General features: G+C 49.2%; 7 protein-coding genes across 7 annotated transcripts; 5 read left to right on the top strand and 2 right to left on the bottom strand.

The window, feature by feature from the left end:
* Positions 1 to 339: 339 nt before the first annotated feature.
* Positions 340 to 2,228, top strand: rlmA (SRF-type transcription factor RlmA; the record flags this gene model as incomplete). The annotated part of the gene is made up of 3 exons (XM_057222598.1): positions 340 to 393; positions 457 to 612; positions 660 to 2,228. The coding sequence occupies 3 exons, from the start codon at positions 340 to 342 to the stop codon at positions 2,226 to 2,228; spliced, it is 1,779 nt and encodes a 592-aa protein (XP_057069819.1).
* A 718-nt stretch (positions 2,229 to 2,946) lies between these two features.
* On the top strand, positions 2,947 to 3,532 carry N7516_009878 (GFA family protein; the record flags this gene model as incomplete). Its single annotated transcript, XM_057222597.1, has 4 exons — positions 2,947 to 2,998; positions 3,050 to 3,096; positions 3,152 to 3,215; positions 3,282 to 3,532. 4 exons carry the CDS (start codon positions 2,947 to 2,949, stop codon positions 3,530 to 3,532), a joined length of 414 nt encoding a protein of 137 aa, XP_057069818.1.
* Positions 3,533 to 3,749: 217 nt separating this feature from the next.
* On the top strand, positions 3,750 to 4,448 carry N7516_009877 (SIMPL domain-containing protein; the record flags this gene model as incomplete). Its single annotated transcript, XM_057222596.1, has 1 exon — positions 3,750 to 4,448. One exon carries the CDS (start codon positions 3,750 to 3,752, stop codon positions 4,446 to 4,448), a length of 699 nt encoding a protein of 232 aa, XP_057069817.1.
* Positions 4,449 to 4,842: 394 nt separating this feature from the next.
* Positions 4,843 to 5,742, bottom strand: N7516_009876 (uncharacterized protein; the record flags this gene model as incomplete). Its single annotated transcript, XM_057222595.1, has 1 exon — positions 4,843 to 5,742. One exon carries the CDS (start codon positions 5,740 to 5,742, stop codon positions 4,843 to 4,845), a length of 900 nt encoding a protein of 299 aa, XP_057069816.1.
* A 920-nt stretch (positions 5,743 to 6,662) lies between these two features.
* N7516_009875 (putative aminotransferase) lies at positions 6,663 to 7,958 on the top strand (the record flags this gene model as incomplete). The annotated part of the gene is made up of 1 exon (XM_057222594.1): positions 6,663 to 7,958. The coding sequence occupies one exon, from the start codon at positions 6,663 to 6,665 to the stop codon at positions 7,956 to 7,958; it is 1,296 nt and encodes a 431-aa protein (XP_057069815.1).
* Positions 7,959 to 8,918: 960 nt separating this feature from the next.
* Positions 8,919 to 9,921, bottom strand: met16 (phosphoadenylyl-sulfate reductase (thioredoxin); the record flags this gene model as incomplete). Its single annotated transcript, XM_057222593.1, has 2 exons — positions 8,919 to 9,664; positions 9,735 to 9,921. The coding sequence occupies 2 exons, from the start codon at positions 9,919 to 9,921 to the stop codon at positions 8,919 to 8,921; spliced, it is 933 nt and encodes a 310-aa protein (XP_057069814.1).
* A 997-nt stretch (positions 9,922 to 10,918) lies between these two features.
* Positions 10,919 to 12,443, top strand: N7516_009873 (phosphoserine phosphatase SerB; the record flags this gene model as incomplete). Its single annotated transcript, XM_057222592.1, has 3 exons — positions 10,919 to 11,740; positions 11,797 to 12,054; positions 12,120 to 12,443. 3 exons carry the CDS (start codon positions 10,919 to 10,921, stop codon positions 12,441 to 12,443), a joined length of 1,404 nt encoding a protein of 467 aa, XP_057069813.1.
* Positions 12,444 to 12,968: the final 525 nt, after the last annotated feature.

Below are 12,968 nucleotides of genomic sequence, written 5' to 3'. Positions count from 1 at the left end.
CCGGGGGGTCTTCATTGTTCTAAAGTCGCGCCCAGCCCCCCTCCTCAACTATCTACGGGGTTTCTTACATTGAAACCAACACTGGTTTCTGGTTTCGGATCCCTTTGTTGACTAGTCATACCATTCCTCAGTTATCGTCGTGCAGAGACGAACTTTCTTCACATATACCCGTGTGCCACCGTGTGGCTAGGATCGCCATCGTGTCGATTCAGATTCTACATCTTGGCTAATTAAATCATAATCACGCGAGGTATCTCGCAAGTCGCTTCGCGGCTTCCTGTACCTTTTATTTCCAATCTCACTATCGGCGCGCAATTGATGCGCCCGTAGTTATCCACCATGGGTCGCAGAAAGATTGAGATCAAGGCCATCAAAGATGACCGCAACCGCTCAGTGTATGTTGAACCATCCTACATGAAGTATTCTAGCCGCTAATCGGAGATTCTTCGGCTATAGCACCTTTCTGAAACGAAAGGGGGTCTGTTCAAGAAGGCGCATGAGCTCGCCGTCCTTTGCTCCGTTGATGTAGCTGTCATTATTTTTGGCCACAACAAAAAGCTGTATGAGTATTCATCATGCGACATGCATGATGCTCTTGGTCGCTACCAATATGTGGGTAGAACTTTCTTCGATTCATTCCGAAAATCTCTAACTGGTAGTTCCTTCTCAGTTTGGCCCTCCCCCACGAGCATAAAGGTCCGGAAGATTTCGCGGGTAAGCGAGATGACGACGATGAGGAAGATGAGGCTTCGCCAGCTCCTGAGGACATCCAAGCTGTTCAACAGAACCACCCCGCCATCCCCCCTCATCTCCAAAATCAGCCCGTCTTCCAGCACATGAATCATGCACCCTCCGCGTCACCCCCAATCCGTCATGCCATGACACGTCATGGAACCCCGCAACCGCAAGCCAGTTCGCGTCCCTCCTCAAGGAATCACATCCGCCGAGTCAGTTCAAATCTTGGCCCCCAGCAACATGGTACACCTCCACCGCCACCACCCCCTGGCCCGCAGAATGGAGGATTTACGTATATGCCAAATCCGTCCATGTACAACCCGAATGTTCACCCTATGAACCAGCAACCTAGACCGGGACAGTTTGCGCACTATGGACACCCACCAGGACAACACCAAGGAACGCCTCCTATGCACCCGCACGGTTTACCGCCCCAGCAAATGCCACCTCAGCACCAGGGCCAACAGCACTTCCAACAACACGGCCATCCCGTAGGAATGCCTCCGGGGCCCCACCAGCACGTGCAGCAGGCATACATGCAGGAGCATGGGAGAAATTCGATGCCTCCAGGGTTCGCGCCTGACGGTCACCAAGAACGGCCTGGCTCGGAGCACCCCCAAGATGATTCTTCCGCGATGAAAGCAGAGCACAGCCAGTCGCCACCACAAATGAAGTCGCTATCGAAATCACGGAGTATTTTCACACCCATTGATGATCGAGGATCGGTGCTCGCCCGCCATTTTGGAGCTGGAGCGGGACCCTATGAGTCTCACAATAACAACTCTCTCAAGGTCGAAGCACTACCACAAGCTTCGCTTGGTTCCAAATCAATGCCCGTCAGAGCTGCGACGGAGGCTCCTCGTCCAGGACCAATTGCTTCGACGTCAAAAATCAAACCACCATCCCGAACTAACAGCGGACCGTTGCCATCAAAACGACCGCAGTTGAAAGTGCAGATTCCTAGCGAAACTTCCGATGGCGACAGTGCCACGGCCGACTCATCACGCGATTCCGCTGGGAATAAAACCTCCACACCTGCGAAAGGGAGTGCTGAAAATGGTCCCCCAGGCGTGGTCTTACCCCCTCCGTCGCCATCAGCCGGTGCAATACTGAGTGCGGGAGCGCAAGGGCCTCCAAATCCGTTCGCCCGACCGCCCCCTCCCGTTGCCGCAGCGCGAAACGACTCTTACGGCAGCAATGGTGGAAATCCGAACAATGGGAATACCTCGAATAATATCGAAACACCCATATCCGCCCTGCCGAGTCGCTTTGTATCCGATGCCCTCCTCCCGTCACCTTCCAGTTTCTTCCCCGAATGGGGCTTTGGCCGGTCCGGCCCAGACTCCAACATGCTGCCTAGTCCCCTCACCTTCCCGACTCCGGCAGTGCAAAGCGGTCCCAGCTTTTCTCGAGAAGACGAACAAGAGAAAAAGAGAAAAAGCCCCGACAGTGGATCCGCAGGGGAAGGTGCACATAAAAAGCCGAAAACCTGATGATGCTTGGCTTCCCTTGGGGAATTTGTCCCCCATACTATAAAGCGCTGGCATTTTGATCAAGAGACCTGTCCGTATGGACATCCAATCTCACTTTTCTTGTCAATACCCCATAACTCTTTTTTGGCCTGGGGGCATTTGAATGTTCTCTATTTCTAGTTCGATCAAGCTTCGCAGTCCATGTATCCTCTCTATACCCCGGTTATTGTCATTCCTTTCTCTCGCCATCTTCCCTTCTGTCTTATTTCCTTTTCAATGACGTTTCTTACTTGGATTTTGAAGTGATATACACTAGCGCTGTCTTGTGTCAACTTTTTACCTTCATTTATTTCTTATCTCTTGATTTTTTCTAATCTCGCGTTTTTGGCAGAGACCTGGGCGTTAGGTCTGTTTAACTGCTTTGACTCTTGGATGATACATATAAAGCAGGTTCTTGTTTCTAGGAATGATGCCAATCTTTTTTTCTGCCTGCCTATGTCTATTCCTTTCCACACTATTAAGCAGTAAACTTAGTATTTGCCTGATTGGGGAGATTGGGGAGTAAACCCTTAAACCCCTCACTTCGGTGTTCGATCGAAGATCAAATACCGAAAGGATGGGGGCAATGTGAAGTATAAAAAGGCCTGACACCAACCCCGCTTTTTGCACTTTGATTCCACCAAGGTTCTTCTTCATACATACTAGTATAACTACATACTATATCTATCCTGAACTCAAAATGACTTTCACTGGAAGCTGCATGTGCGGCGGTGTTACTTACGCCGTTGAAGGTATATCAATTGCTCCAAACCTATATGCTTCAAAAGCTAACAGCATACTAGTGGACACTTATCTGGCCGCCCTGTGCCACTGCACCGACTGCCAGAAGGTAAAACACAATACTGATATACCAATGAACCTGAACATCCTCTAATGCTGAATAGTGGTCTGGTGGTGCATTCACCTCCAACGCAGTCGTTCCCCGCACCAGCTTAAAAGTGACAAAGGGTAAATCTACACCTTACACCAAAATCAACTGCTTAGTTTCTGACCCCTCGCGTTTTTTCTAAACAGGTACTCCCAATTCCTACAATGCAGTTGGCAACAGTGGAAAAATCAATAAGCACTTCTTCTGCTCTACCTGCGGTTCAAGTATCTACACAGAGCTCGAGATCATGCCCGATGTGACTTGCGTTAAGGCTGGAACCCTCGATGGCGGCGAGGCTAATCTGAAAGGAAAGGTTGATGTTGAGTTCTATGTTAAGGACCGTCCTGCTTACCTTGCTGCTGTTGAGGGTGCTAAGCAGGAGCAATTCCTTGGTTGAGTGGTTTTATATTATTCAAAAACTTGTTCTAGTTATATCTGAGAAGAATATATTCATTCATTCACTTGAGACTCCCCAAAGTTCCCCAATGTTTGCTCGGTCGTCTGGTGTCCTCAATAGACAATTTAAACCCCCAAATTCTTAATTCTACTTCATCCTGATCCTCACATCCTCTTCCACGCCTAATCAAATACCAAATAACCATCAACCATCAACCATGACACGTTTCACCATGACTCTACGAGGCCACTGTACTGCCCGTCACTTCCCAGAACGAGCAATGATCCACCTCATCATCGAATCATCTGGCGACTCCGCAGAAACCGTCTGTCGAGAAGTCACTTCGACCTACCACAGCCTCCGCGAAATCCTAGAAGCCCTATGTCTACGAGAAGAAAACGGAACCGTAAAACCCGAAGCCGCAGTATCAAATATCTCCGTCAGCCACGCCCACCTCGCACTCGCATCCAAGGACCGCAATGAAAACGAGACAGGAGACGTCAGCGATAACCCCCGCATCCACTACGCTACTATCGCATTCCACGCCACCTTCTGTGACTTCGTCGAGTTGCACAAATTCGTCCAGAAGCTGGATGGGTATCACAACGCAAGACTGAATGGTGTTTCTTGGCACCTCACCGATTCTACGAATTATGGGGTCGGGGCGCAGTTGCGGGACGGGGCTTTTCTTGATGCTGTTAGGAAGGCGAAGGCGTATTCAGCGGTTATTGGTTTGGATGAGGTTGAGGCTGTGAACCTTAAGGAAATTGAACCTCAGCCTTTGAATCCTTCGGCGTATCCGCAGGGGCCTACGTATCGGCATTCCAGTGGGGTGGATTTGATGCCTCGGGATGTCGTGTTTAATTGTGCTGTGGAGGTTTCCTTTGAAGCTGTGCGGCGTCGGGGGTCTATCTGATATGATTCGTATGAATGAGGTGTGCTTTTTGGGTTTCGGGGTTTGATGTATGGAGGGCTAGGGCCATTTCTTACAGGAGGGTTGACTTTGGTGTGTTTTAGGCACTTTATTATCTTTCTCCTTTATTATCTTTCTCCAAATTCAAATTTATGGATCTCTATCTCTGTAGTTCGGTGTTCGGCTTTTGATGTGGGGAGTCCTGGCGACTAAGTATGCCACCGGCACATAACTCTCTCATTGGTTCATATTACTAGTCGCCACTTTACAAAAACTAATGTTGTGTAGTTATTAATTGAAGCCTACCGATGGTTAAAGATGTTTGAATACCTAGATTATATTATCTTGTGACTCAACTAGATAAAGTATAAAAATAGCCAAAGCCAAAGTGAGGACATCAATCCGAGAACTGAATTTCCCAGATGAACTGAGCGATCTCCTTGAGCTCCTGCTCATCAATGAGTATATCGCCCTCCCTCCTATGATGTTCAGCGGGTCTGAGGAAAAAAAGGTGAAAGGGAATGATGAGTGGACCACCGGTCATTGTGACTTCGTCCCCTTTACTGCTTCCGATGATCTCGATGGTTTGGACATTTTTGATCGCTGCCCTGGCACTATCATACTGCCATCTTTGGATAGTAACCTTAGGCTGCCGTCGGTCTACTTTTATAGCTAGTACGACCTTCGCGAGACCATGGATTGGGTCGAGCCACTGGCTAGCATCACGAACTAACTTGGCGTGCGTCTCACTGATTGATATTTCAAGTACCACGGTTGGTCTTCGCGGGCCTCCACGTGGTGGCCTTCTTGGGAGCCACGACGCATCTGGTTCCTTAAAGCCGTTGGCTATAGGAAGCGTAGTGTGCCCGTAGTCGAAGATTGATTTGTTTAGCCCCATCGGACCTAACGCTTCCCTAATAGCCATACTGATATCAAAAGACAGCTGTGCGTGTTCGGGAAGTAGCATTTTAACGACCATTGAATTAGTGGTTTGATCGAATGTAGTGCAGATACCACGAATTGGTTCGATATCCGGATCTAGGAAGTCACGAGCGTGCGTAGCCGGATCAATGGAGAAAATGATATATTCAGTCATATCTTCAGGCTCCTCTGAAGCATATAAATTTCCACCATTGCGTATTGCATTGGACGTAGTTTTAATAGAATTCATTGAACGGTAAAGGCGCTCACGCTCAAGATCAATGATTTGGGTAAAGTCTTCTCTTCGATAGGTATACCGTCTGACAGATAAAGGTAGCCCTTCCGGGCCACAGTTACGTTCGTTGAATTCAGACATTGCACAGGTTTTTAGTAGGATGTAGGAGGAGTGCGAAATTCTCACGACTCGTCATGCTAATGAAAATATATGTAGCAGAGCTCTTGAAATATTATCATCATTACACGGACATCGGGATCAGTATCTGGTTGACTTTACTGCCTGAGGCACACGTGAACCATATAGTTAGTTACGCCGTCGTTCTCTCGTTTTCTCTTCCTCCTTTCCATCAGCTTTGGGGGACTTGGAAAAAGGATAACTGGATTTACAGTCCTATTGTAGACCCAAAAATTGAGGGTTAGATAGATATTTCCCGCAACTAGACCTTCGCAAAGCCCAAAGCCCATAATGGAGGCCCAATCGAGCCCAATCGGCACCAAACAATACAAAATATGCCGATTCGTCGCAGCTGCATAAGTATTGGAGAATTTCCCAGTAATTTTGAGTATTTTAGTTACTGCTTAAACATCAAATTCTAAGTCATAGAGATCTCACTGGGAGTTGGATGATTACGTAACACTAGCCTAGGTACCTGCCTACCTAAGTAGTTAGGTAACTAGTTAGGTAACGACCAGGCGAGCACTGAAAAAGGGAAAGCGGTCCGGTCACTCCGGTGTATATGCATAAGTGGAACTCACTCCGGGGCACCCCGGAAAACGGGTTCTCCATGAGTTCTCTATGAGTTCTCTATGAAATGGTGGTGAATCGTCTGTTGGTAGAATAGGACCCACCTCGTATACGTATACGACCCGTCGGTTATGACATTCCATATCAATCAGCTCTCCACATGGAGAAATGCAAACTTACCATTTCCGATAGTAACCGACCCTATGGATATCTAAAGAACCTAAATTTACTGATTACTTTTGACTCATCCTCTACACTCATTCACTCGGCCTTGTTTTCAACCCTGTGAAAACTCTTCCGAGACAACCTCCAAAATGACTCAATCAGTTCTCTCCCGCCGGGCACAAGATGTCGTCGACGCAGGATCCGAGAACCCAATGTGGGATGTGATGAAGGACCCGTGGGATCCATCCACAAACCCCAACGGATATGTCAACGTGGGCGTAGCAGAGAACACCCTGATGCACTCCGAGCTCTTAAAATTCATCAACAAAAAGCTCGAGCTACCAGCAAAGTACCTCACATACAATGACGGCGGAGGCGGCTCTTTCAGATTGAAAGCCGCCATCGCTGCGTTCTTGAACCACAACCTGAAACCAGTCACGCCTCTCGAGTCCAGTCATGTCATGGCGACTAACGGCGTCTCGTCTGCGGTCGAGCATGTTGTGTGGACATTCGCCGATCCCGGCGAGGGAATCCTGCTAGGAAGACCGTACTACGGCATGTTCATTCCCGATATCTCGCTGCGTTCGAGGAGTCCCGTGGTTCCTGTTAGTTTCGGAGAACATGATCCTGTCGGCCTCGACGGCGTGGATAAGTACGAAGAAGCGTTGCTGGAGTTCCATCGAACAACGGGAAAGAAAGTCAAGGCTTTGATTATAGCCCATCCTCACAATCCGCTCGGACGGTGCTATTCCAGGGAAGTGCTCATTAAGTTGATGCGTCTCTGTCAGAAATACCAGGTCCATTTCATCAGTGATGAAATCTATGCGCTTTCTGTCTTTGAAAATACAGTCGATGAATCTCCACCGCCTGTCAAATTCGAATCCGCCCTCTCTATCGATCTGACTGGAATTATCGACCCTCGGTTGGTTCATGTCCTTTGGGGTATGAGCAAAGACTTTGGTGCAAACGGTATCCGACTCGGTGCCATCATTTCCCAGGCCAACCGAGATGTACATGCGGCGTTGACAGGCCCAGCGCTTTATTCTTATGCTTCTGGGATCACGGATCACTTGACTTCTCTCATGCTTGAAGACTTCGAATTCACCACCCGGTATATTCAGCAAAATCAGAAGCTGCTCTCGGAATCCTATGCATACACCGCGAACTACCTGAAAGACCACGGAATTGAATATGCAACAGGGTGTAATGCGGCATTCTTCGTCTGGATGAACTTGGGAAAGAAATACCGCGAGCTTCACCCGGAGGATGAGGGCGAGGATGTCGGGGAACGGGTCATGCAACGTCTTCTACAAAAGAAGGTCTTTTTGGCCAGCGGCTTTCTTTTCGGATCGGAGAAGGATGGCTGGTTCCGAATCGTGTTTACTCAGGGCCATGACTATTTGAGGGTGGCCTTAGAAAGGATAAACGCGGCACTTGAGGAATAGGAATAGTCTCATGCTATTACTATAAATTAACCATGCATTATTTTGGATCGGAACTGTTGATTCAAGTACTAAATCAAACTTGGGCATCTGCCTTAGCTAGCATTTCCATAATCTCCGTATGGTCTCGTTCGGTTGCCGCATCGAGCGCCATGCCCGCGTGTGTATAGTGGCCATCCGAGTCCTAGAATTTCTTTTCCTCTTGCAGAGCTGCATGGAGAGCCGTGCCGTGTGTGTGCGTGTGTGTGTGTGTGTGTGTGTGTGGAGCGTTGTAGTTGGCTCCTTTATTCAATAGTAGCGTGACAACATCTGGCCAGCCTGCGAAGCATGCCGTCAAAAGTGCTGATCCTGAAGACTCGCCTTCAACGTTGTCATAACATATCGTGTGAGCCGCTCTCTTTATCATTCTGCTCTGTGAAATAAAGGGCCGCATAATGTCATTAGATATGATGGTGTCAGTGACATGTTTTAGTGACATATTTTCTACTTTCTGTCGTCATGTAACTGGCCTAGATGTTTGAAAGATGAAATACTATTCAATCATTATTTAGGTATCTGCTAAATCACCGGTGATACAGTGGTGCCTGAGGATCGAGAGAAAACTAGGGTTGGCCCCACACGTGACTGTCCCTCAACACAAATCAAAGGACCAAAAAGGATTTTGGAGCTATTGCAACAGATTTACATGTATGGAAATGGAGTGTATTTTAAGGATATGAATTTTGTATTTCATTTTATCACATGGATATCATTATCATGTCTCAAACAATTGCTTTAGTGAGCCTGAGAACTAAACTCGACTCCCCTGGGCAGGGAGGATGGAAATGCGAAGAGTACTTTTTGTACCGTTTCTTGGGTAAAAGAAACCGCTTGAAAAACAGAGGGAAAAACAGAGAGGTATCACAGTAGAAACGCCGAGGGGTATGCAGTAGAAGGAGTAATGGAAGGAGTCAAAAGGAAAGATCAGACAACAGGCGTCAACTGGGTGTGCAAAGCCTGTGTGAGAGCCTCCTCTTGACGCTTGAGCTCCATCTCCATCAAGTACTGGGCGTACTTGGATCGAGGGTTGTGAATACCACACTCAGTCTTCTGCTGTCCCTTCCAGCGACCAGATCGCTCGTCCTCTCCCTCAGCAACGGGCTGGGTAGAGTGCCAGTCACCAATGCTCTTATAGCCACGGTCGAGGAGCTCGTTGTAGGGCACATCGTTCTCCTTAACGTACTGCTTGACCTGGTCAAAGGACCAGTTGGCCATGGGGTTGATCTTAATGAGGCCGGCCTCGTCGACTTCGATGATGTCGAGGTCACCACGCTTGCCACCTTGGCTGCGGCGGCGGCCAGTAAGAACGGCGTGGACGTTCATCTCACGGTAGGCACGCTGAGCGGGCTCAACCTTGGCGACCCAGTCGTAGAGTTGGTCGTCGACCTCCCAGAGCTTGGTGCCGTACTTGGCTTCGAATTCGGCAGTGGTGTCGACGCCAGCGGGCTTATAGATGTGCACATTGTTGTTGGGGTACTTGCGACGCACACGGTCAACCAGGGACATGGTCTCATTGAAGTGGTACAGAGTATCGAGGAAGACGAGATCAACCATCTGGGGACGAGGCACCTCCAGCTTCGACAGCATGTCCAAGGTGACAAGACCTGTGAGACCAAAGGCAGTGGTCTGGAAGAGATGAGGAAGCGAAGTAATGCACCATTTCAAGATCTCTGTAAGAAGGAGTCAGATAAAGTGTCTTCGGAAAGAGGGGTCATTATGAATATGGGATTCAGTACGAACCTTGGGGCTCAAGGAATTGCAACTGGCGGTTGAGGAACTGGAGATGGGGCTTGGTAAAAACAATCTCGGGGACATATTCCTCACTAGAGCCAGAGCCAGCACTGACATAGCCTGACTCGGTCATAGCATCATGGTTGTCAATACCCTCCATCTCTGAGGAGTATTTGTTGGGCATCTTGGCCGGCATAGTGTAAGGATGGCACAGAGATAACCTTCACAGAGAAGATATTAGAGTATTGGAGTATTGGCGTATTGGATTGGATGTATAAAGAGAACTGAAGAGGGGGAATATGAAGAACAAAGTCCCAGAGGACAATCGGGGCGAGAATATAAGAACAGTAGAGGCAATCACATCATCCGGAGATCCGTCCCTCGCATACTCTTCCTCCGATATTCTTCATTTCGACGAGGCAATGATTCAATTGGTCAGTTGCCAGAGTGGGGAATGAAAACTACCCAAGCACGCCATCGTTGGCGATTGCGTGCTCAAGTTCTTTCGTCTCACCGCCTTCTAAACGCGGACAGAATGTCATTTCTAGAAGGCGGTGGAATCATGATAGAGCGTTGTAGGGTCAGACCGGCAGAATATCGAAGTCGATTCTGCCCATTCTTGGACGGAATGGCGTAGAATGTGATTATGTAGGTCGTAGCTTATTGATATCAACCTTGGAAAAGGTTAACTCCCCAGATGTTGGTAATTGACGCTGACCAACCCAGTTGATGATAAATAAATCCGATCATTAGGAGTATTCTTCCAAGGGTTAGATCTTCCTACATCATATAATTAGCAGGGTCCTTAATCACCAATAAACTTGAACATACCCGATAGGGAAACCGTGGTTGTCATACTATGTACTCTGTACATATATTGTACGATGTATTATTATATCCATGGATAGAATGGTCATACTCTGAAGTCATGGTGGATCTGGATGAGGTGCTTATCCCAAAATTGAGCTCATCTTATTCCTGGGGGGTTGTCTAGCTATCACTATCAGCCTCAATATCAATTCTGCCAGGCGGTAGCACACGTGGAGGGGTGCCAATATCACGTGCATTGGTGGGACCGAGTCCCACGTGCCGATCGGCGCAAGTCTTTTGTGATCTTCGGAAGTGTGGGATCTCTCAAGATAGCTTCAACTCGCAAATAACTCTCTACCAGATCCCTTCGCTAGTGTTTCACTATGGCAGATTCTACCCGTACCACGCGGCCGTCCCTCGGCCAAATGCGCAGCAGTTCATTCCTTCAGGACCACCAGCAGTACAAGCCGATGGCTCCAATCAACCCAATCAGTCAAACCATTGGCGAGGTTCTGGCTCACCAGGCGGACGATCAACTGGTCCTTAGTTCGAATCCAATCAAGCCAGACCCGGAGAGGGTCACCGACAGCGGCATCATCCACAGCATTTTCAATCACCAAGCAAATCCTCTTCCAACCGGCACGTCGCAAATCGTCGCGACCATCTACTACAAATCTAACAACCCCATTCACCCCCACTTTCACCCCGACTCAGGGCCCCAGAATGCCCCAGGTGACAAGCTCCCAACTCCCACGGTGCCCGAAGGCTCTGCCCCGACAGAAGACATGGATAAGTTCCCGCGGGAGCCACCTGCTCCGGAGCCGGAGCCACTGGATCACCTGTACGGCCCATACGTCTCTCAGCTGTGCTTGACCAACTTCCTTCAGATCTTGGAAACTCTCCCCACTCCCTACCAGCGCATGAACACCTCGCACCGTTGTCTTGACCGCGACGAACACCCCCGCGTCGTTGAGGTCACATTCTCTCCCCCACCAAACCCAGAGTACCTCTCGTTCCCAGATCTGCGCAAGCATGAGAGCATCTGGCGCTTTGAGCGCGAGTGGAATGTCGAGGTTGTCCTGCAAAAGGAGAGCGTCTTCCGTCGGCACAAGCGCCTGGCTGTGTTCGACATGGATAGCACCTTGATTGACAACGAGTGCATTGACGAAATCGCCAAGTTCATCGGTGTTGAGAAGGAGGTTTCCGTAAGTCCTTTCTGTCAAGGCTTCAATCTCTATACCAGTGACTAACATGAACGCAGGAAATTACTGAACGCGCCATGAACGGCGAACTAGACTTTACCGCGTCATTGAAGGAACGCGTCGGTCTTCTCAACGGCGTCTCGTCAGATGTCTTCGAGAAGCTCAAGTCCGTTCTGAAAATCGCCAAGGGCGCCCGTGAGCTCTGCCGCGCATTGAAGACTCTGGGCTACAAGATCGCCGTGGTGAGCGGCGGATTCCAGCCCCTCGCCGAGTGGCTCGCCGAGCAGCTCGGTATCGACATTGCCATTGCCAACCATGTAAGCATCTCCTGTTTCCTCTTACTATTGCCGTTCCGTTTCATCCAATCTAACCTTCCATCCAGCTCGAAATCGACGAGGCTACCCAGGCCCTGACCGGGAAATTGGTGCCGTCCTACCCCATCGTCGACGCCGCGCACAAGCGTACTCTCCTCAAGTCCATCGCCGCCGAGCACGGCATCCCCCTTTCGCAAACGCTGGCCGTCGGCGATGGCGCCAACGATCTCCTGATGCTCCACGCTGCAGGCCTTGGCGTCGCCTGGCGCGCTAAGTCCAAGGTCCAGTTGGAGGCTCCCGTCCGCATCAACGGCGAGAGCCTTGTCGATGTCCTCTACCTTCTCGGCATGGACAATGAGGACATCGCGGAGCTGACCTCCGACGCGCAATAACTCCTTGAGTAGCTAAACGGGCGATGCGCTAGTTTTTAGTAGAGTATACACTTGTGTGTGAATCTTGCCTTCAGATCTAACCTTTTGGATTACATATACCCCTCCAAAAGTCTAGCCTGGAACGGCGTCCACAGCTGGTTGTAGGGCTCGACTTCGAGATTTCGGGTGTTGAAGAGTTGTGGAGTTTATATCAGTCCTTACCTTTAGCAGAGTCTACGGCTGTGGTGGATAGGACGTAGGACGGAGCATGGAATCATTGTATAGCGTGTGGATTTTTGTCACTATCCCTACGTTTGGCGGGTTCAGCTTGGAGACGGGATGTAGTGCATTGGGGAACGGAGCAGGCTCAGACCATGATCTATGACATTTTGAGACGTGATATGAGAAAAGCAGCGCTGAGTTGATTTCTAGTGCAGCTTGGAATTAGGAACAAACAGGAATAGGCCACGAATGACCTCTCCAATGATGATACAAAGTACAATTCCTGTGTTGAAATGTTGAGACTGTTGAAATGACAAAACCAGC

The sequence above is a fragment of the Penicillium verrucosum genome (assembly GCF_028828655.1).
Source record: "Penicillium verrucosum strain IBT 35672 chromosome Unknown utg000004l_segment0_segment0, whole genome shotgun sequence".
Taxonomy (NCBI): domain Eukaryota; kingdom Fungi; phylum Ascomycota; class Eurotiomycetes; order Eurotiales; family Aspergillaceae; genus Penicillium; species Penicillium verrucosum.
Note: the sequence above shows the minus strand (reverse complement) of the source record. Positions and strands in the feature narration are given on the sequence as shown.